The sequence below is a fragment of the Acartia tonsa genome, chromosome 5 (assembly GCF_053477335.1).
Source record: "Acartia tonsa isolate MP-2025a chromosome 5, ASM5347733v1, whole genome shotgun sequence".
Taxonomy (NCBI): domain Eukaryota; kingdom Metazoa; phylum Arthropoda; class Copepoda; order Calanoida; family Acartiidae; genus Acartia; species Acartia tonsa.
Genome location: NC_137264.1, coordinates 14197086 through 14220493, shown reverse-complemented (window position 1 = coordinate 14220493; position 23408 = coordinate 14197086). Strand labels below are relative to the sequence as shown.

Genomic DNA, 23408 nt, shown 5'->3' with positions numbered 1-23408 from the left:
TTTTGAAGAAATTTAAAGAACAAAAGAACGAAAGAAAATAAGATCGAAGGAGGAAAAGGGAAAAAGATTTATAACATAAATAAATGAAGTGAACAATTATATTTTTTAAAGGATTTTGCACATAGGGAGGGAGGGCACATTTGACAGTAAAGTTCTCTTGTACTCAAAGTTTAATTACTACGTTATCTTAAATATTAGCTTGAAAACTTTGGTTACTTTTATTAAATTTTGATTGGTTTTAACCTAGTAGTGCCTAACTATTATTATTGCAGGAAGGTTTGAAGATGATTGGACAATTCTAACATGCCCAAGTATATATATTGAGAACATTGCGCAGATACGAACAGACATACCATAATTCTAGAAAAGCTTCGCTACCGATAAAAAAGTAGATAGTATGGTGACAGGGATCTTAAGGGATAAGACAATGAACGATAAATCTATACAAATCCCCAATGATGATAAACAATAGTATCCCTTTATTTTACAATATTTTTGATCCAACCAATCAAAATTCAACAAAGGTACCCAAAATAAATTTTGCCAACGAATAAGATAACGAGGTTTTTTAATTACATGTTTAATTCACACTCCAATGTTCTCTCCCTCCCTGGTATGTAGTAGATAATGTTAATAATGTGGTTTATTTTTTTTCTCTTTGGACAAATTTTAAATTCAAATTTTATACTGCGACAAAAACACCAACTTTTGTTGTTGTTTTGAGCGAAGCTTTTCACAATTGGAGCCTGTACGTCTGTCCATAAGGAATGACTCTTTTGGGAGTGCGCACCATAAAAATGATTTAAAGATCCAGCTCTGGAAAAAGTTTTTTTTTAATTAGACTAATTAGTTGATATTTGTTTGAATTTTTAAGCTTTACCTTTCAAAACGTTGTCATCCTTTTTTTTTTGCTTGCAGTATATTGAGTATTTTTCTCAATTTTTCTCTTTGTTTTTCATATTTGATGGTATTTTTATAGAAAAACATTTTGGCAAAAAGTCAAGAATCTTAAGGGATAATACAATGACATAAATTGATATACAAGCCCAAATGATAATAAAAAGAGTATTGTAGATTGAAATTAATGGTTGAAACGTTTGAACACTACTAGTTTTTAACTAACTATTAAAATTCAGTGAAAGTACCAATAGTTTTGAGCCAAAGAATAAGATTACGTGGTCACAAAACTTTAAGTACAAGTGTAATCTACAGCCCAAAGTCGACAACATGGAAACTGTCCCAATTTTGTATAACTTTTGCGGAACATGTTCCAGTTACGTCATATTTTTCTTTCCCGAAAAAGAGAAGGGGGGAAGAAAATCTCTTCAAAAGAGATGGGGGAAAACCCCCTTTTCTCCCATCTCTTTTTTCTTCCCCCCTTCCCTTTTTTTCTTTCCCCCTTCCCTTTTTCGGGAAAGAAAAATATGACGTAACTGGAACATGTTCCGCAAAAGTTATACAAAATTGGGACAGTTTCCATGGTGTCCCCAAAGTCCCCTCCCTCCCTGTGATTTTAGCTTGCAGTATATTGGGTATTATTCTCAATTTTTCTCTTTGTTTTTCATATTTGATTGTATTTTTATAGAATAACTTTTAGAAAAAAAAGTAAAGAATTTTAAGGGATAAGACAATGGACAATAAATTGATATAAAAGCCCCGATGGTGATATAAAGAGTATTAAGAGCCAACGAATAAGATTACGTGGTTATTAAACTTTGGGTACCAGTGTAATTTACAACCCAATGTCTCCTTCCTCCCTGGAATTTTTAGCTTTACCTTTTTTAACGTTGTCATCCTTGTTTTTTTACCTTGCAGTATATTGAGTATTTTTCTCTTTGTTTATCATATTTGATTATATTTTTATAGAAAAACTTTTGAGTAAAGAGTGAATATTACACAGAGGCGTGCAGAAGGTAGGTTTATGCACACCCCTGGTAATATCCTGGTTGGATATACCCCCTAGGTGTCCACCCCCTACAATCCCCTTGACAAGGGTCAACATCCCCCTGATGTATCCACCTAAAACAGTCAATGGGGTTGCCAATATAAAACTTTCACACTCCCCTTAAATTTAAGGTGGGGTTTATAAAATTTTATCCACCCCAAGGAAAATAAAATAACACCCCTTTGTTGTGTATTCAACACCAACCTCGATTTTGTTTTAAGGGGGGTATCAAAGTTTTCACCCCCCACCCCCCACCCCTGGCGAAACATTGTACACGCCACTATATGATAGATAATATGATAAAAACAAAACTATGTATATTGAAATAAGAAAAAAGTTAATTTTGAATCTTTTTTATTTTTTAAACAAACAATAACATACAGTACAAATAGTAAAAGAATAATATAACAACTTATAACATCACTAGCGGCTTCGCCAGTAGCCTCTAGGGGCTTTGCCCTAAGAGGTAATTAAAAAAAAATAAGTATTTCTGGTGCTGCCATTTATTTTAAAATAACTGCCTAAACAAAATAACTGCCTAAAAAATGGTGGGGGGATTTTTTGTTTTTGGGCGGGTTGTGGGTGTCCCACCCCCCCCCCCCCCAAGAAAATATCCAAAAACCACCACAGGACCACCAGGAGGTATATTCCCTGAAGAGTAGAATCCAATCGGTTCAGTGGTTACCGAGATCTTAAGGGACGGACGGACATACTTCATTCTACTTTGTATTATAGATTAACAAGTAGTGCTTTGTACAAACAATAAGATCATATAGGGTACCAATCAAGAAGGGAGGGGATACTGGACTGCAAATTATAGACCGGTACCCAAAGTTTTATAAACATTGTCTTATCCCTCAAGATCCATGGCAAGACATAAACTGCATAAATACAGGGATCTTAAGGGATAAGACAATATACGATAAAATTATGTACATCCTCAATGATGATACAAAAAAATGTGTATATTAAAATTATTGGTTAAAAAGTATGGACACTACCAGGTTTAAAACCAACAAATTACAAGTCAAAGTTTTTGTTACAACAAATGATGAAACTTTGGGGACCAGTGTCATTTACAGTCCAATGTCTCCTCCCTCCCTACATTAACAGTAACAATTATAAAACCAATAATATTTTATGGAGTAGCTTCAAGTTGAGACTGTAGATCCTCTATAATCTCATTCAGCGAGGGTATCTACAAAATAAAACAAGGATGACAACATCCATTAATAGATGACAATTTAACTTTAGGCCTCTAGGAGCATTTAAGGGTGGTAAGTTGACATTTCACTTTCCATATTAGTTTTAAAAAGAAAAAAGTAAAAAAAAACTTTAGTGGAGTATTATTTTTTTCCAGGGGTGATTTCACTTCGGGGGTTAGAAGTACCCTTCCTCAAGACAAAAATAAGCCTTTCCTGAACCTATAAGAAGCTTTGCTGTAACTATATAGGCCCAGTGATTAGCGTGATCTTTAGCTACAGACACAGACAATAATGATGTCACTTTTATTTAAAGTCAGCCAAAAAAAACATAGACAAAATGAATAGGAATCTTCACTGGTTCACAAGAAAAGTCAGATATTTATCTTTAAAAGCTTGGGTTACAATACCTCATACTAGAAATGTCAAAATTATATTAAGGGAGGGGGGAAATGCAAAAAATAGGTGTAATTATTTATAATTAACAAGTAGAACTTTCCGACAATAGTCATGCAATCAAAGAGTTGGTTGTCTAATCTGTAAAGCATTCTAGCAGACATTTCTCACCTGATAAAGTTGTTGGAACTGTGATGTTATGTTGTTTTCACTTGTAGCGTTCAGGTTCAAAGAGTTGTGAAATATTGCACTGAAAAATAATATTATGAAATTTTATATATACACCTTTAGATCTTGCAACTGTTAACAATATCACTAAGTAGATGTTTAAACAGATAAATCATTTTGGTTCTATTTTCATTAATTTTTAAAAAAAATTTTATTGAAAATGATTATGCGCAAAGCTGAAAAGGCATGTTTTAAACGTAACAAAGTAAAAATGGAAAAATCCTATTGTTACTGCTACTCTACTAACTTGCTTATAATTTGGTCACTGGTGCTTGGATTAAAGCATTTAGATACCTACCTAGCAGATGATGCAGTTAATAATGTAACCAGAACAACATTTATGATAATGGCATGATATAAATTTAAATAGGAAGTAGATTTTGCTATTGGTTTTTAAAACTTTACAAAAATTTCTTTAAATCTATTCTAAATACCAGCTGAGTAACTGTCATTTTCTGGATTGTATAATAAATGATTGAACAGACATAGTAAGTGGAAGAATTTCCAGGAATGGAAATTTTTACCTGGCAAACAAAGCAGCCATTGATGTGACCAGCACAGGATTAATTACATCTGGAGAACCAACCTAAAGAAAATCTCTTAGAGATTCATATACTAGAAAGTTAAAAGTTTTCATTCAATTTTGAATGGATGCCAAAGACAGGGGAGCAAAAAATTCATCCCAAAAAAACTTAAGCTGCTTCCTATCTAGAATTTTCCTTTGTTAAATTGTTTTAATTGTACTAGTTAAAAAAATTCTATTTCTTGCCTTTAAATTTTTTTCATTCTTCAGATACATGATAAACTTAACATTTTATTACTTATGGGAGGGGCATATTAGAGAAAACCCTCTTTCTAATCCAAAGTTATTATTGGTCATTTTTATCTTTGTTGGGTAAATATTTAGTATTAGAATCTTTAATAGCCTTTTTCATGACATGTTGAACTACACTAGCAATTGGTGGCTGAAACCCTTTTGATATTGATAAAACTTTTGATTTTTTTACAGCCTAGATTAAAAAGGAAAATTCTATCAAACTTCAACATAGCATAGAATTATGGAATTGATAAGACTTACATAAAGTTGACATTACTTTTTTGATATTCATATATAAAAGTAAGAGATTGTCTGTGGAGTCTGTCTATCTGTCTGTTTGTACAAAAGAATCTTGCTAACCAATTACCCAATATGTTTTTCCTTCACACTGTAGGTCCTAAGAATATTCATAACAATTTTTGGGGAAGAATGCTATCTCTTCCATTAGAAATCATCCATAAAAATGAAATTCTCTACAAAATTTACTTTAAAATCTGAATGTTGGTAGGACGACCAACCCCCCTGCCCCCCATCTTAGAGGAGTTATAGGAGTTAATCTAAAAAAGTTTATATTTTAATTATTCCTGAGGGAAGTTTGTTGTTGATATGGTTAGCCAAAGCACCTTTTACACCATCTCCAATACTTCTCAGTCCTGATATCAAAAGCTTGCACATTGGGGAGAAGGGGGCAATGACTGTAAATTACAATAGTACTTAAAAGTTTTATAACCAGGTTACCTCATTTTATAAATTTATATTGGTTGGTTCCTAACTTGTATTGTCTAAACATATCAACCAATGATTTTAATCTAAAATTGGGATAATTGTGTTAAACATCATTAAGGGATGTACTTAAATTGTCTTGTAACTTGGGAAGGAGAATTGGAAGTAAATACTTGTAATTAAGATCAAAATTTTTGATTATGTACAAATTTGTGCATTTTTAATCATGTGCAAGCCATTGCCTGATACTGTTCTTAATAACCCATTATTAACATCCTTTATTAGCATTTTGTTGATATTTGACTAACTAATATTGCTTTAAAATCATATTTGTTGTTATCTAATGTCTCATACCTATATTTTATTAGACAAAGGGAATTGGAAATGATTGCTAAAATCAAAATGTATCTTCATGTCTTAGAATATTGTATTTTGTATTATAAAGTATCAATATTATTAGAAAATAAAATTGTAATTTTATACTTTTGGTGCAAGGTTTACTTATCAACAAATTTATAGATAAAAAAATTAAGATCTAATAATTTTAACTTCTTAATAAGATATGGTTTTTCATCATCAACTAATTCCTGGATTGGATTGGCAAGTTTCGCAGTTGCTGGATTGATCAGCTTCTCAGATGTTCCAATACCTAATAAAAATATTAAAAATATGTATATTAACAATTATTAGATCAATTATATTATAACAGATCATATTTAATTTCAATTAAGGCAATAATTTGTATAAAAATAATCTCAATAAGCATTGAAATTAAAACTGGTCATCAATACTAGCTTATACCAGTTTGTTTTAAGACATACTCCTTAAATAAAAGACAAAAAAATCATATTTTAGAAAAATAAAAAAGTTACATAGCAAACTATGAATCTATGAGAGACAGACATATACTTGTATAACAGATTATCTATGGGAATAATAAGAAAATTAATCTAGGTTATGACAAAAAATATTATTTTTCTTGTAAATGCTTCCATACATGAAAATGAAAGTAAGATTATTGTTCTATTATGTTTGTCTGTTTGTCTGTCAGTGTGCATGTCTGTCTATCTGTCTCATGTTATTTCCTGAGAATATCTAGATAGACAGTATCTTTTAGTCATGAGTAGGATAGATATCCTCTTCTTGCAAAAGATAGAAAAAGATATAGTTAGAAAGGTGGTATAAGAAGAATAATATGTTCAATTTATAAACAGATATAAAAATAGATTGATAGTTAGATCAGTGGATAAATAGATGTACATAGTAAGACAATCAATTAGATAGATAAATACATACTTTAATATATATATATAAATAAAAGCAAATATGTATAGATTTCTTGATTGATAAAGTAAGACATAGATAGAAAGCTACAATCAAATAATAGATAAATGAATTCTAGCTGAATAATTAAGACCATTAGAAATCTATCACAAAATACACTTGTTAGTGCAAAGATATAATGGATATGAATATAGGTATTCACTAATATAATATAGTTCTTACAACACTAGGGTTGGTTAGTAATCCTGGATTCCTCGATTATTCCGAGAATCTTCTATAATCCTAGAATCTACGATTATTCCTCCTGCAAAGATATAATGGATATGAATATTGGTATTCACTAATATAATATAGTTCTTACAATACTAGAGTTGGTAATTATTCCTGGATTCCTCGATTATTTCTAGAATCTTCAATAATCCTAGAATCTATGAGTATTCCTCCAGCAAAGTTATAATGGATATGAATATAGGTATTCACTAACATAATATAACTTTGCTACGCTACTAAGGTTGGTTAATAATCCTGGATTCCACAATTAATTCTAGAATTCTTGATTATTTTAATAATATTCAATGAATCCTTGATTCCTTGATTATTCCTAGAATCTTTGCTAAATTCTCATATCCATACAAAGTTATAACATCTAGAAAATCTGCAATTTGATGTGAAACACCCTGAAAAAAAAGATCTTTAGCTTCAGACAAAAAAATAAGAATGCATTTATTATTCCTTTTTGTTTTTATATGTTTATTTTAAATCAGATTTTTCATCACTACCCTATCAATAGCTAAGAACAATAAAAAGATAAAGATAGACAGGAGACAAGGAGAGAGAGAGAGAGAGAGAGAGGTATATAGGAAAATTGCTATAGATGAATTGGTAGATTAGTTTTTTTGGGTAAGGATCAAATTCTTTCGCTGCATAATCAATATAAGTAAACAGGAGATAAGGAGAGATAGAGAGATAGAGAGAGAGAGAGAGTGAGAGGTAGATAAGAAAATTGCTATATATGAATAGGTAGATTATTTTTTTGGGTAAGGATCAAATTCTTTCTCTGAATAAGCAATATAGATAGACAGGAGACAAGGAGAGAGGGAGAGAGATAGAAAGAGAATGATAGAGAGAAAGAGAGATAGGAAAATTGCTATAGATGAATTGGTAGATTAGTTTTTTATTGGGTAAGGATCAGATTCTTTAATAGATAGGAGACAAGGAGAGAGTGTAAGATCTCATACCTACTTAACTGATTAGGTTCTCTATTTTAAGTAAGCTTAACATAGGCCCCTTGATTTCATTTTCAGCCGCTAGTTAATGATATAAAGCCCTTAGTTTGTACAAATCAGATGAATATGAGTATGATATATAATAATCTTAGTTAAAAAAAGAATATGATCCAACTATTGTATAGAAATTATTATATCTTACACATAATAACAATAATATATATGTAATATTCATATATTTTGTTTCATATTTATGTATCAGTGTATCAGATTTATTCAGGGATCTAAAGGGATAAGCCAATGACTGATAAATTGATGTACATCCCCAATAATGAACACAAAATTACCTTATCTGTAGTTAACAATTGGTGGTACAACTTTGGAACACTAAACTTAATGAATTAACAAATCAATATTCCAAGTTCCGAAAGTTGGTCAGCCAACGAATAAGAAAACATTACTATAAAACTTTGGGGACTAGTGTAATAAACTGTCCTCTCTCTCTCTCTAGATTTTTTACATAGCTTAAAGAAAGCCATGCAGTAAATACACCCTTTAACTGCTGAAAATAAGATTTTACTTCTAGCTAGTGAGATTTAATATTGAAATTTATTATTAAAATCCCTAAAATGGCATGTTTTGTCATTAAAGAGGGAGGCTTTAAATTTAGATTATTGGGTCTACTTATGCCATTAGATTAGAATTATGAGCTCAATGTTTCACTGTAAAACTTTTAGCTGTTGTTAATTCAATTCAATTTCTTGATATAAGTACTAGCGTTGCTGCGCTCCTGGCATCTAGGAGCTATGCATTCAACGTAGTTTTAAAAGTAGGAAAGGTACCTTAATCCAAACTATGATATAGGAATTAGATAGCCTAAAAACCACCCATGGGACCTATAAGAAGGTTCCATATAATGGAAAATTCAATCGGTCCATATAATATCGAATTCTTAATCTACAGACAAAAAACGACTACTTTCTAAGATACAAGCGGCTTCGCCCCTAGCCTCTAGGGGCTTTGCCCCAAGTGGTTTAATCAAACCAATTTTTCGTATTTTAGATTTAAAAGAAAAAAAAAATTTAATTTTTTTGGGGGGTTGGGGGTGTCCCACCCCCCAAGAAAATAGCTTAAAACCATCACAGGACCAGTAGGTCTAATCCCTGAAAAGTAGAGCCCAATCGGTTCAGCGGTTACTGAGATCTTAAGCTTCAGACGGACATACAGACATCGTTCTACTTTGTATTATAGATGATATGGAAAAAATATTTCAAAGGTCAATTATATGTCAATAAATACCATTTAGTTGACATAAACTATTGAAACTATATTTCAACAAAATGCCTCTAGGTTTAATTTGGTTTTGGATGGCTGGGTGGGAAACTAAGCAAAAGGAATGGATATATGATGTACGTGGATATATTGTCAGGGGAAAAATTTGTTTTCAATTTAGGATGCTTACATGGACTTGCTTATTAGTCAGTTCGATCATCCAGATGGAGGGAGGAATGGATAAAGTAAAAGAACTGGATTGTGTTAATCATTATTACAGTCAGCTGCAAGTATCACTTATTTAGAGTACATGAAATCTGTTGCAACATCCAAGTAATAATATATCCATTGGAAAAGGTTTCTCACATTTCCTTTCCTTGTGCACTTACTACAAGATATTCTCAAAATTGGCTAACTAATAAATTGTGCGTGTGAGGTTATACGTAAAATATACAATTATTAAATATAGATCTTTAGAACACTCTAAAAATAGCAAGCTAAAAATTGACATCATGGCATTTCCTTTCCTTGTGTACTTAAATCAAGATGTTTTCAAAATTAGCAAACTTTTAATACCGCCTAATTTACAAATGAATTTATGTTTAAAATTAGAAAATGTAAAATATGCAATCCATAAAAAAAATTCTTAAAATAACAAGTTTAAAATATGGAATCATATGTTTGGAATGATGCATTATCTACAAATTTCTTTAAAATATGGCCCAAATATTTGTAGCTATTTTTGAGATAATCATAGCAGGAATGTAAATTAAAGTAGTGCATTTAGTAGTTTTAATGATGTGAAAGTATTTTGACTGATGCTAAATTTATATAAGCTACATTTGAGTATACTTTTTTTAGTGTAGCAAAAAATGAGAAGCTTATTTTGAGAAAATATAAGAAGAAGGAATGGAGCTGGAAGTAGTGCATTTAGTGATATGATATGATATGATATGATTTATTAGCAGTAAATTACAGATTAATTTAACAAATAATTTAATACATTTTAAATTACATCAATTTTTATAGATATATTTATTTACATTGACATAATTAGGGTAACTGTACTACAGGGCCTTTAAAGTCAATCTTGACTGTCCTTCGGCCCAATTTTCATTTAAGTTTTTTTTTCTTATATATTTACAAGTTTCACAAATGATATAAAATAATACTAGCTATTTACAGGGTATGGCATTTAAGTAGCTTACTGGTTGCGATATTTAAATTATATTTAGGTTTTTCCACAGGGATAACACTTTCTCTCCCTGCATTGAAATGTTTTGTACTTTGATATACACTTATTTTTTACATATTTTTTAACAGCTTTGGATGAATTTAATGATCTTAGCTCACCTGCCCAACTATTCCAAATTTTCGGGATTTTTACTGATAGTAATAGATGCTAACAACAAAAAATTTTACTAATGCAAAATTATCAAATGCTTTATTTCAGTACCTTTACATTTTTAAATGTTGCCAAAAAATGATTAGCTAATTTTAAGATAATCTTAGAAGAAGGAATGGAGATGGAAGTAGTGCATTCAGTAGTTCACAAAAATTGTAATGGTGCTTAAAATCAAAAGCAAAAAATGAGTATTTTCTTAAATACATACTATTTAAATGTAACCTAAATATTAGTAGCTAATTTTAAGATAATCATAGAAGAAGAAATGTAGATAGAAGTAATTTACTAGTAATGATGATGATTGATGCTCACAAAAAATTCTGACGCAGAATTCATGAAAGCTACCTTTGAGTATACCTTTTTTAGGTGTAGCCAAAAAATGAGCAGCTAATTTTGAGATAATCTTAGAAGAAAGAATGGAGATGGAAGTAGTGCATTTAGTAGTAGATGATGATTGATGACAATATAGAGTTACTCACACACATACACAAACACTAACATATTAACACCAAAAAAAAGTGTACAATAAATCTTTGAAGGAACATTATTAGTTTTCTTTTATAGAATAGAAGAAAACAAATACTAAAAGATCTTTATGAAGCCGGTTTTAGGCTATTTGACATCTTTTTAATGCTCATATGAAGAAACAATAAGCCAAAATCTATAAACACAGACAGACATCCAATATAAAAATAATACATTCCAAATATATTATAATGAAACTTCAACTTAAGTACACTAGGAAATGCTTCTGACTTTTAAACTATGAAAAGTTTAAACAAAAGTTTAACACTTATCTTCGATTTGACAGTGTACTATTATAAATAAAAATTGACAGATGAATTAGTAAGCAAGACAATTATTAGATAGATAGTAGAATCAATAGATAGTTAGACAGGCAGACAGATGTATAAATATCTTGATAAATTAAGAGTTATCAGAATTTAGAATTTATTGATTGCTCTATTAAATCTATTTTTTGCTAAACTAGCTGATCAAGAAATATACTGAGAAAATTTTCACATTTTATTAGGGAAATATTATACCTGGAAAAGTTAGTCCATCAGTATGATAATATACAGGGAGAAAAACTATACCTGGAAAATTTAGTCCATCTGAATGATAATACGCAGAGAAAAATTATACCTGGAAGATTTTGTCCAACTGTATGATAATATGCAGTGAAAACTTATACCTGGAAAATTTTGTCCATCTGTATGATAATATGCAGGGAAGAAATATTCACCATAAATGTCTCCTGATACCTAAATAGATTATTAAATGTCAATAGGTGCATTGATAAATAGAATGATAGATTTCTTTGGTACATAGATAAATTAATTCAATAGAAAGGTTGATAGATAGATTAATAGATAGAAAAATAGATAGATTGATAGATAGGTTGATAGATAGATTGATGGATAGATAGATTGAGAGATGGATATAATTAGGGATAGATTGATAATTAAATATACTTGTGGATAGATTAATAGACAGATTAAAAGATAGATAGAAAAATTGATTGATTGATAGAAAGATTGTTACGTAAATTGCTGGATCAAGAAATAGATGGATAGAGGCATAGATAGACAGATAGATAGATTAATTCATTGTTTAATAAGATAATAGAAAATTAGAAAGATAGATTGTTAGGTGAATTAAAAGAAAGATTAATATATACATAGATTAATAGATGTATTGATAAAAAGGATGATGGATAGAGGCATAGATAGTTAAAAAGATTGATAGATATATTTATAGATAGAATTATAGAAAGATTGATAGATAGATTGGCAATAGATAGATTGCTATATCGATTGATAGCTATATTTATGGATAGATATTTGGATTGTTATATAAATTGATAGATAGATTTTAGATAGATTGAGAGATAGATAGATGGAAATAAAGATGGATTAATAGATCAAAAGAAGGATAGATAAATATGTAACACACAAATTCATTTTGTTTGTTGCTCTATTGTATATAATTGACCTTGTTTATGTTACAGAATATTATATCCCTATGAAAAATCTTTGACATAACCAACCAAAAAAAATATTAAATTGATAGATGAATTGATGGTTAGATTGATAATTAGATTGATCGATAGATATACTGATTGATAAATAGAATAATAGATTAACAGATTGATAGTAAGATGAATAGATAAATGGAAGGATAAATTGATATGTAACACACAAATTCATTTTGTTTATTGCTCTACCGCAATAAAAATATTAATTTGATAGATAAATTGATGGTCAGATTGATTATTAGATTGATAGATAGATTTATAGAAAGATTAACAAATTGATAGATAAGTGAACGATAGATTTTTTATTGATAGATTGATAGATATTTAGATGAATAGAAAGATGGATTGATAGATAAAATGAGGATAGATAGATATGTAAAAAACAAATTCATCTTCTTTATTGCAGCACTGCATATGAATGACCTTGTTTATGTAACTGAATGATACATCTCTATGAAAATCCATGACAATCCATAAAATGATATTACATTTCAAAGATGGAAAGGAAAATGGTTATAAGCATTGCAATGGATGATAAATTGATAGTAACCCACAATTATCATAAACAAAGGTACCCCGCTTCCAATTTATATGGATTATATTAACTTTATATACAAAATTGTGAGAATAAGGAAGAATTTGTGAGAAATGGGAAGAATTTGTGAGAAAAGCTAGATTTTTTTTGAGAATTAGGAAGTTGATTTTTGTGCTCTCTCACTTATGAGAAAAGGGGAGTGGTCCAAAGTTTTAATTCATATATGTACAATTGCTAACTTTATATTGGCTATGACAGTGAAGTAATCTAGGTTCAGGGAAAGAACGGTGTGTATTCAATAATTAACCATATATCTGCTATATTAGGGAGGAAATAATCAGTGAAGGGATAGAAATATGTATTTATTTTATATCAGGAATCTTAATGAGAAGACAATGGACGATAAATTAATACACGCGCATAATTATCATTGACAAAATTACCCCTTCTTTGTTAATTAATATAATATGAAAAATGAATGGACACTGCTAGTTTGTAACAACTAATAAAGATCTAATCAAAGTACCCAAAGTTAATAAGATTGGTTTAATTACTCTTTGGGTACCAGTGAAATTTACAGTCCAATGCCCCCTCCCTCCCTGATATGATAAATATGTATTCTATTTGTATTGCAGCCCTGCATAAGAATGACCTTGTTTATGTAAAATGTTTTTACAGGGTAGAAAAAAATATTGATGATTTCCTAGAAATTTAATTTAAACCCACAGTACAGCGATAAATTGATATTCGTTCCCAATGAACATACACAAATTACCCCGATTGTGGATTAAAATGTGTGGTTGAAACGTTTAGACACTTAACTAAATGAATCAACCAATCAAAATTCTATAATAGTCCCCAAAGTTGATAAGCCAACGAATCAACGAATAAGAAAACGTCATTATAAAAATTTTGGAACTAGTGTAATAAACAGCCTAATGCCCCCTCCCTCCCTACCCTAGTATCTATAAACAGCCAAGCTTTTATATAATTAGAGTATATACTTCATTAGGTCACAATGTTGATTACTTTTTGAGAATTTACTCATCTTTTTCAAAATGTATTACAATTTTTTGTAATTTAAAAAAAATTGTTATTTGTCTTAGTGAATGTATACAAACTTTTTAACCAATAGTTTAAGTACAAAGAAGTGAAAATTTTATTTGTCGTAATTGTAAATGTACATCAATTTATCATCCATTGTCTTTTTCCCAAATTTATTTCTAGGGTAAAGTTAAACCAAAGTGGAAATTATCGAAAAATGCACCAAAAAAGTTTTTTTTTCTACATAAACAGAGAAAAGTTAAACCTGGGCTGGATTAAAATCACGGATAGGTAAGAAACATGCAGGAAAAAATTGTAGATTGTCCGAGGTGGGGGAAAAAAATTTACTCAACACATTTTCCCCCACTCCCACCCCAAATGGGGGGCACGTAGTCAACATTAAATTTTTTGGAAGAATTTTAGATTTGAACCCCAAATAAAAATTTACTACCTGTTTAGTAATGCCACAGGCACCGCCAAACTTTAGGGGGTCGCCCCTATCTAGATTTTTTGAGTCAAAGCAAGTAAAGAGCTTGGACGTCCTTATCTAAGATTGATGATACGAAACCATTTCAATTACCAGTCATAAGCAAACTGGCATTTTCACTGATTATTTATAAATAACCATTTTTTTATTAATTAATTGGGTACTTTTATCAAAGTTTGTCTGTGTATATGCTACTATTGGCTTAAATACAGGCTAACCACAGACTTTAAATTGGGCATAATTTCTTGCATCTTTGGGAGCGCAGCTTCTCTCCGTTTTATTTGCCAGTCCGTTAGTCCTAAGTGGATAATCTATTTGCTCATCTGTCATTGGGAATGTGTGGTTAAATGTTTGTGACCAATGAGCAATTATTATATAATTTATTTGGTCTGCCTGTATGTCTTTACTGCTCTAGAGATATAAAAAAAATAGCCGTAAAACATCTTGAGACCTAAATTTAAGGATGAAATAGCCTAAAATTACCCGGGAACGTGTGAAGCTTCCTTACATGTAGAACTCAATTAAAGTAGTTGTTTGTGAGATCTTAACAGTCCAGAAAAAATCCGTACTTCTTTATACAATAGGTTGAAAATCAAAAAAAAAAATTTGCTAGTTTTGCTGAGCTACTTATAGAATAGTTATTTATCGCATCATAAAATAAAAATTACAAGAATTACACCTTGTAAACAAAACTGGTATTAATTCTATGTTTTTTATTTTATTATTTGTGATTATTGTCTGTAATACTGCTGTATATGTTTTTTTAGTGTGGCTGAGAACCGGTTCTAATCGGTTTCGAAGAAATCCTAGAAAAAATCTTCCTTGTTCTATTTATATTTAGGTAAATAGAATATTCAGCAAACAAAAAAAGGCAGGCGGATTTATATTAATCTGGGCTAAAATTATTTAATAGCAAAAAGATAAAACGAAAAACAAATATTATTGTATTCTAAAGTTTATTTGTTACTTTAGGCTTTTACATTTTTGGCTTTGATTATTTTGATTGCCTACTGTTTAATATATATACATATATTTATGGTTTTATAAGACAGTTTTTATACCTTAGTCCCTTCAGGGCCAACAAAAAAGGAACAGATATTATGATTTTTATAAAAGACACGGTAAAATTTCCTGTGTCTCTACTTTCTACTTTTAATTATAAATATAATAAAACCATTTTTGTAAACATACAAACTTTACCTTTGGTACGTAAACAGGATAGTTGTTGGTGCTTGCTGTCTCTCCTTGATGGCTAGATATCTCATCTAGATATCTATATGTCTCTGGGTAGCTTGACATTTCTGGATAGCTAGATGTCTCCTCTGGATACCTAGATACCTCACTCTGATAGTTAGACATATTATCTGGATATATAGTTGTCTCTGGATAGCTAGACATCTTTTCTGGATAGCTAGATATCTCAAACCTTGGAGGCTGTTGAAATTTAGATAGCAAGCTAGAAGTATAGGTACCCAATTGATAGCTAGGCAGACTTGTCAATGAAATCTCATTTTTAGGGGTAGGAATCTCAATCATATCAGATGTGTCTATTTCATAATTAGGAAGTTGATCAGTTGTATAAATATCATCAAAATATTCTGGTGATTCTGCTTCATAATTGTCTACACGATTAGGTATCTCATTTTGGCTTGCTATCGCATTTTGTTGGACTAGATAGCTGGGATTGTAATTTGATGTCTTGGGATTTCTAGCTTGTTCATCTGGATAGCTAGGGTATTCATTATATGTCTCTTCTTGATATCTAGCTCCAGGATAGATAGAACTTGATATCTCTTGATATCTAGGCTGATCTATTTCTGTATATCGTATTTGTTGAGATGGATATCTAGAGCTCGGATTTGATATCTCTGCAAGGTATCCAGTATTCAGGCCCTTATAGCTAGAAAATGAGTCATCTTGATGTCTTGGATAGCCAGGATTTGATGGCTTTTGATTTCTATCTTGCTGGTCTAGATAGTTTGGGAACCAGCCATCTTTACTCAGTGGAACGTATTCTTCTTTGTTTGTTGACCTTGAAATAAATACAAATCTATTATTACATCAAACACAAGTGGATATACCCCTAGAGGCATCCATGGGGACTTTAGGCAAAAGGGGGGAGATTTTATTTCGGGGGCGAAAAGTATTTTTAAGTGCCATTTCTATCAGGGGGTTTAGGTGTCTTTCCTATAAGAAGCTTCACTGTAAAGAAGAACCATATCGGTTCAGCGGTTTCTGATATCCTTTGCTAGACACAGACAAACATCCGGATACTTTTATATAAGAGAAAAGAAGAAAAAATACATTCTCAGAAATAATTATGAAGAAAGAATTAAGATAAAAAGAAAGAAAAAAAATTTAACAATAAAAGTGTTTTTTTTTCTCCAAAATATAGAATCCAATAAAATCAGAAAGAGAGGGATAATGTAATAGTACAAAAAAAATGAAAACGATCATTTTTTATTACATCGCATCTAGGGGCTCTGTTTCAAATGTATCTTTAGTTATTAAAAAAGTTACCTAGCTTTAAATCTATAGGCAGTTATCTTAATAAATAGCCTAAAATCTTAATGGGGAAAGAAATATTAAATACCCACAAAATATCAGCATATCAACATACTACACAGTGCCTTCGAAGGTGCTTTGACTTTAGTGTCAGAACCTAAATTAGGACATAGTGCATTTCATTACCCTAGGTTAGGTAGCTTTATTTCGCTTTTCAATAAAATCTAAAATGCAGCGGTTTCTGAGAAAATTAGATTTAAAAATTTCAAGTTCAATTTTCACCCACTAGGAGTTACCGCATAATCAAGACAAGAAAAACAAAAAAAACATTTTTTAATTTTGAACAACTTTGCTTTTATAAAGTAAGTCATAAACCTCTCTATATATGATTTATTTAAGGCTGAATTTCCGTGACCTTAGCAAAGCAATTGATAAAAATGGCCATTAATTAACTCACTTCAGGAGTGGTTTTATGAAGAACTTTATAAAAGCAAAGTTGTTCAGAATTTTAAATAAATAATCTTTGCTTTTCTTGTCATGATTATGCGGTAACTCCAAGTGGGTGAAAATTAAACTTGAAATTTTCAAATTTAATTTTCTCAAAAACCGCTGCATTTTAGATTTTATTGAAAAGTGAAATGAAGTTACCTAATCTAGGGTAATGAAATGCACTATGTCCCAATTTAGGTTCTGACACTAAAGTCAAAGCACCTTCGAAGGCATTGTGACTAAGTTAGATTTCATCCTAATTGAATTAAAATCATTTATTATGATTTTTTATTTAGTTAAAAAAGTATAAGTCTAGAATTTTTCCACTCTCAAATAATAACCAGCTACCAAAGAGAAAGAGAATAATTTCTCTTCCATTGTCCTATCCCTGTATATCCATGAATGAGAGGAGGTGTCGACAGCTTGCCAACGAATATTTGATTAAAATTGTGGCTTGAAAGAGATAGACAGATAGATATAGACTGATAGATGAATAATTCTGTAGAAAAAAAATGAATAGATAGATAGATAGATCAAAAGATTGATTGAGGAATAGATAAATAGATAGTTGGATAGATGAATGAATAGTTGGATAGATGAAGATAGATGGATGAAAAAGATATATAGATACACTTTCCCTTTAAAAAATCTATTACCAAATATACAAAACTAATCAAAATGAAACATTTAAAGAAAACGAGAAAAATATTAGAAGGTAGAAACAGGTGGACCAAAAACTTGTAAAGAAACTCCAACACTAAAAACACAAAAATATTTTTCTGTTTTGCAAGTTAAAGTGTATTTTTCTTTGTTTTCCGCTATTTTAACTTAAAATTACTTTAAATTTTTGAGCTTATTTAAAATGCACTGTTGGTTCAGGGATCTAAAGGGATAAGACAATGAACGATAAATTGATATACAACCTCAATGATGATACACAAAATTTCCCCTTCTTTAGTTGGTTAAAATATTTGAACACTCAACTTAATAAATCATAATGTTCCAAAAGTTCTTAAACGGAACAAATAAGAAAACGTTATAAAACTTTGGGGATTAGTGTAATAAACAGCTCATTGTCCCCTTCCTCATTGAATGTTGGTACAGGAACTCAAGGACTTTAAATCTTAAACTTTTTGATACACTCTTCAAATGTCAGTTTGTTTGTCTTTAAGTATTTTACTTTAAGAAATGTGAATTTCTCGTCTACCATTTAAGATAGAAAGCTTGTTTTATTAAATATTCAAATTCAATGAATCAATGTTATTTTTTAGCCGGGAAGGAAAGGACATTGGGCTGTAAGTCCTGCTGGTCCCCAAAGTTAATCTTGATTGGTTGCTTTTAGCTCACTTTGATTTTGGGACCTATGTAGTAAGCTTCCCTAAAAAGTAGAACTCAATCCGTCTAGCACTTAATGAAATCTTAAGATTCAGAATAATAGCAGCCTGGCCCCTAGCATCTAGGGGCTCTATAATTATACTTAAAAGAATATAGAAAGACCATACCAAAACTTTCATAAGAATGATATAGTCTAAAACCATCCTGAGACCTATAATAAAACCATTTTGGTTCAACAGTTAGCGAAATCCTTCGCTGCAGACATAAAATCTAGAATACGAGTGCTTCCCATGTATACTTTTCTCATCAAAATCCAAGCATATAAATCCCTCTTCGCTGAAAACAGTTGCACATAGCATATCTTTAAGTTTAGTTTTTAAATGTTGAATTTAAACTTTTTAATTACTTTTAACCTTAACTTTAAGGTAAGAAAAATATAAAATGATAAAATAACTTTTTAAAAACATTGAGCGCAGCAATAACAAGCTTATATTTCAAGCATATACATCCTTTCTTACTGAATACAGTTGCACATAGCATATCTATCTTTAAGTTTAGTTTTTTCATGCTGAATTTAAACTTTTTAATTACTCTGAACCTTAACTTAAAGGTTAGAAAAAATATAAAATGATAAAATACTTTTTTTTAAACATTTACTAAAATCCTTATGATAAAGTGACAGGATATCTGTCTATTTGTTTGTGTATACCAAAGAATCTCGCTAACTGCTTTACAGGATAGCTTTGCATAGTTCATGGGAATGTTTATTAGGGCGGGTTCATATCGGAATTAGACAAAGAGGGGATATGCAACAGAAAAAATTAACCTTTAAAACATTTCTGACCGAAAAAGAATTTTAAAAAATTGAGTTTTAAAACGCGACCACTAAAAAATATATTTGATTATTTATTAATATGCAAAGACGACATTTAAAAAAAATTTGAATCAGAACTATGGCTTCCAATTTGTAGAGGTTTTTTAGATTTTCTCAGGCTAGGAACGAGATTTTTTAAAACAGTCAAAAGTTCCTGATTCTACGCCCCAATGCCTTTCCTGGGAGCACCATGAAGCCATAGTTCTGATTCAAAAAAAATTGACTCCCATTTACAAATAGCTATACAATTGAATGTTTGGTCGTCAACGGTTTTAAGACTTTTAAATTTTAAAAGTCCAGAGGTGTATTATACTCATACAAAACATTTGCAGATCCCCGCTTTGGCCTCAGAAAAAAAATGTCCAAAATCGACCCACCCTAATGTTTATAACTATTTTGGGGGAGGGTACCTCCCCCTTCCAAAGAAAAATCGCAGCTAGAAAAAAATTACCTCCTTCTAAAAAAAACTTAAACTTACAAACAGACAGTCAGATATAATGAGTTATAGAGTAGATGTATATTAGATTCTTGGTTTTAGAGAAGTTTTGCTATTAAAAAATACCTTATAACATCAGTAGAATATTCAGGATAAGCTTGAAAAGATCCATCATTAATTTCTAGTATTCTATTATCAGCAGTTGTATAAATATCACCATCTTTTGCAGCAAGATTCTTTTCAGTAGTTGCAGCAATAGGATCTTAAATCAAATGGATGATTAATTAAAGAATATTTCTATGAATTTTTTTTGTTTAGTTTAAAATTATTGGTAGAAATGTTTGAACACTTCTAGTTTTACAAGACGGATCAAAATTTTAATAAAAGTCCCCAAAGTTTTAGGGACAAGAATCATTATAAAGTCCCCTGCCTCCACTATACATTCTTTTACAAAATATTTATGGGCATAGCCTATTTATGGATTAACTACAACATTAATGATCAGGGCTCGGCACAGTCGCACGTCAGCCGCCTGTAAATGTTACAATTTTAAAAGATCTGCTGGAATTCTAAACCAAACACAAATATTGCAATCCCTCTTTTCAAAAACAAATTTAAAGCATCCAAACGCATTGATAAAAAAATATTTTTAGTTTACCTGAAGAATATTTTTGAAGGATTTTTCTAGTTCCAGGTAAGTAGTCATTGTCTTGGCTAAATAGATCAATTAATTAATAAATAAATACTTATACAAATAAATAGGAAGATGGATAAACAGTCTAATAGATGGACAAAAAACAGATAGCGAAAATATATGTTAATAAAAGTTTAAGTTATGAAAAAACGGATAAATGGATTGATAATAAGATAAATAAATATATAGATAGATAGAAAGAAAGAAAGATAAAGATAAATAGATAGACGATAGATTAATAGATAATTAAACTTATAAATAGATAAATGAATATAGGTAAATAAATATTCATAGTGTAGGAAGATTTTTTTTTAAATGCTAATATACAAAACAAAGTGATATTTAAAGGAGATTACCAATTATACTTTTTATTAATTGTGCGTTTTAAATCTGCATGGATTGTCGGTCTAGTGGATAACTTTTAACAACAAAATAAAAACAGTTTACTGTACAGTGTACATAATCCCTTTTTTCTAACATTTAAGTATAAATGCTTTGTAAAACCTTTTATTTTTACCAGTTTTTACCCATAAAATATTGCAAGTAAAGGCTCTTTGCAAAACGTTCCCATAATTGCGAAAATATGTTAAGAAAAAAATAAGAATTAAAGAAAAACTTTTTAGGGTAGAGAAGCTACTCTTTTGGAACAATGATTTCTAGGACAACATGGTACAATATATCAAGTCCTAGAAATGCAAGTATGTCCTTAAACCGAATCCTAGATTTATGCTATTTCGAAACAAGTTTTATACTTCAAAATTAATATTCTGCTTTCTTAGTTTTTGTCACTCTACATGTGTTTGTGTTCCTTTGTTCTATTGTTCAATTTTAGAGCTTTGCTTTTATGGATATTGTGATCCTTGTTAAATTGTATAAAAAAGTAAAAACTATACTTCCAGGATTTATAAAAAAAAGGGGGTTTGACGCTTGATAATTTATTGTTGGCTGTTTTTTAGGGTAAAGATGTGTGCAAAGAATGAGTTAGTTCTACTTAGAGGTGGTCCATCATTTTCGCATAAATATCAACATAACAAAATGACATTTGTATATTTAATTGTTGTTGTTATAGTAAAAACTAGCGGCTAGGCCACTAGAGGCTTCTATTAGGAGAGGGGAGGGGGGTGGTCAACCTTACTCCACTTTCAATTTTATTTTATGTTTTCTACAAATAATGAAAACATTTAGGTTGTAGGTTAATTTTTTTAGGGGAGATTTCTCTTGGAAGAATTATGGTATCCTCCCCCAAAAATAGGACCTAAAAAAACTACAATGCAAGAGAGTTTTAGCGGTTAGCCAAACCTTAAGTACACATATACAGAATTACAACACGTTACTATTACATATTTTTATGTTATTGTTGTGAAGAAAAAAAGGTTTTTTTTTATGTATAGCGATGGGATACAACCATTCAAAGACGTCCAAGCATTTTATTTGGGGCAGGGGGTAAAAACACTGGATAAAGTGGTAATTTTCATTGGGTGAAAACAGATATTTTTGGAGTGAAATGAAAAAAAAATGTGGGGGGGAGGGGGTCCTTGGAGCCATTGGATGTAAAGGTATGTGCGTGTGTGTTTGTGTGTGTATGTGTGAGTGTATGTATGTGTGTATGTGTGTGCATGCAGTGTATTTCTGCAAGGAAATGAACTAGGGGGAAATAAATCATTTTCAATATTTTCTCTGCAGCTTCAATTTCCCATAAAAATTATTGGTGGGTTATTGGACCCTTTAAAATGTATGTATAATATACGTGGATATACACTCTCATTTATTGGTCAATTCGTTCATAGAAAGGGGAGGGGATGTGATACGTGGGTGGGGTGGAAGGGGGAAAAGGTTATATTAGCCCGCTACGTGTTTAAATTTTTTAGAAAACCTGAATATCTAGTGTAAGATTCATGTAATAATATGTATATTCATTCCTTTTAAGAAGAAAAAACACTAGGGGTGTGTATTCGTGAAAGCCCTAGGGCTTTTTTAGAATAGTATATCCTAAGGGTTGGTTTTAGTCTATTTTTAGGCCTATGCCACAAAAAATGATGTCCTTGAGTGTTAAGTAAATATACATATAATTCCATTAAAAGTCAAATAATGTATGAGATAAAAAAAAGTAGTATGTTTTTTTTTGTGTGTGTCTGTTAAGATCTCAGTAACCACTGAACTGGTTGAGTTTTCCATTTAATACAATGTTTTCATAGTTTCTAAAAACTCATAACATAAACCTTAGGGGTTTTTGTTAAGCATAGTATATCCTAATGGCTGGTTTTAGGCTATTTTTAGACCTATCTGCCAGAGAAATATGCCCTATAGTTAGTAAATATTCCAATATTAATTTAAGAGATTAAACACTACTCTAATCTTTAGATTCAGCTATTATCCTATTACATAGTTTTTGAATGTCTATCTTTAACTAATTATGTTCTCCATATCAGGAAAGGTTCACCAATGTCTGGGTGGTTTGTAGCTATTTTGTTAT

The 23408-nt window shown here is 30.4% G+C and overlaps 1 protein-coding gene across 1 annotated transcript; it reads right to left on the bottom strand.

Moving 5' to 3' along the window:
- Window positions 1-2395: 2395 nt before the first annotated feature.
- Window positions 2396-21396, bottom strand: LOC145319943 (uncharacterized). The gene is made up of 10 exons (XM_080162344.1): window positions 21383-21396; window positions 20900-20955; window positions 20368-20503; window positions 15803-16634; window positions 11694-11763; window positions 5893-5960; window positions 4698-4781; window positions 4296-4357; window positions 3715-3793; window positions 2396-3143 (listed from the first exon to the last, which is right to left on the bottom strand). Exons 1-10 carry the CDS (start codon window positions 21394-21396, stop codon window positions 3084-3086), a joined length of 1461 nt encoding a protein of 486 aa, XP_080018470.1. The 3' UTR covers window positions 2396-3083.
- Window positions 21397-23408: the final 2012 nt, after the last annotated feature.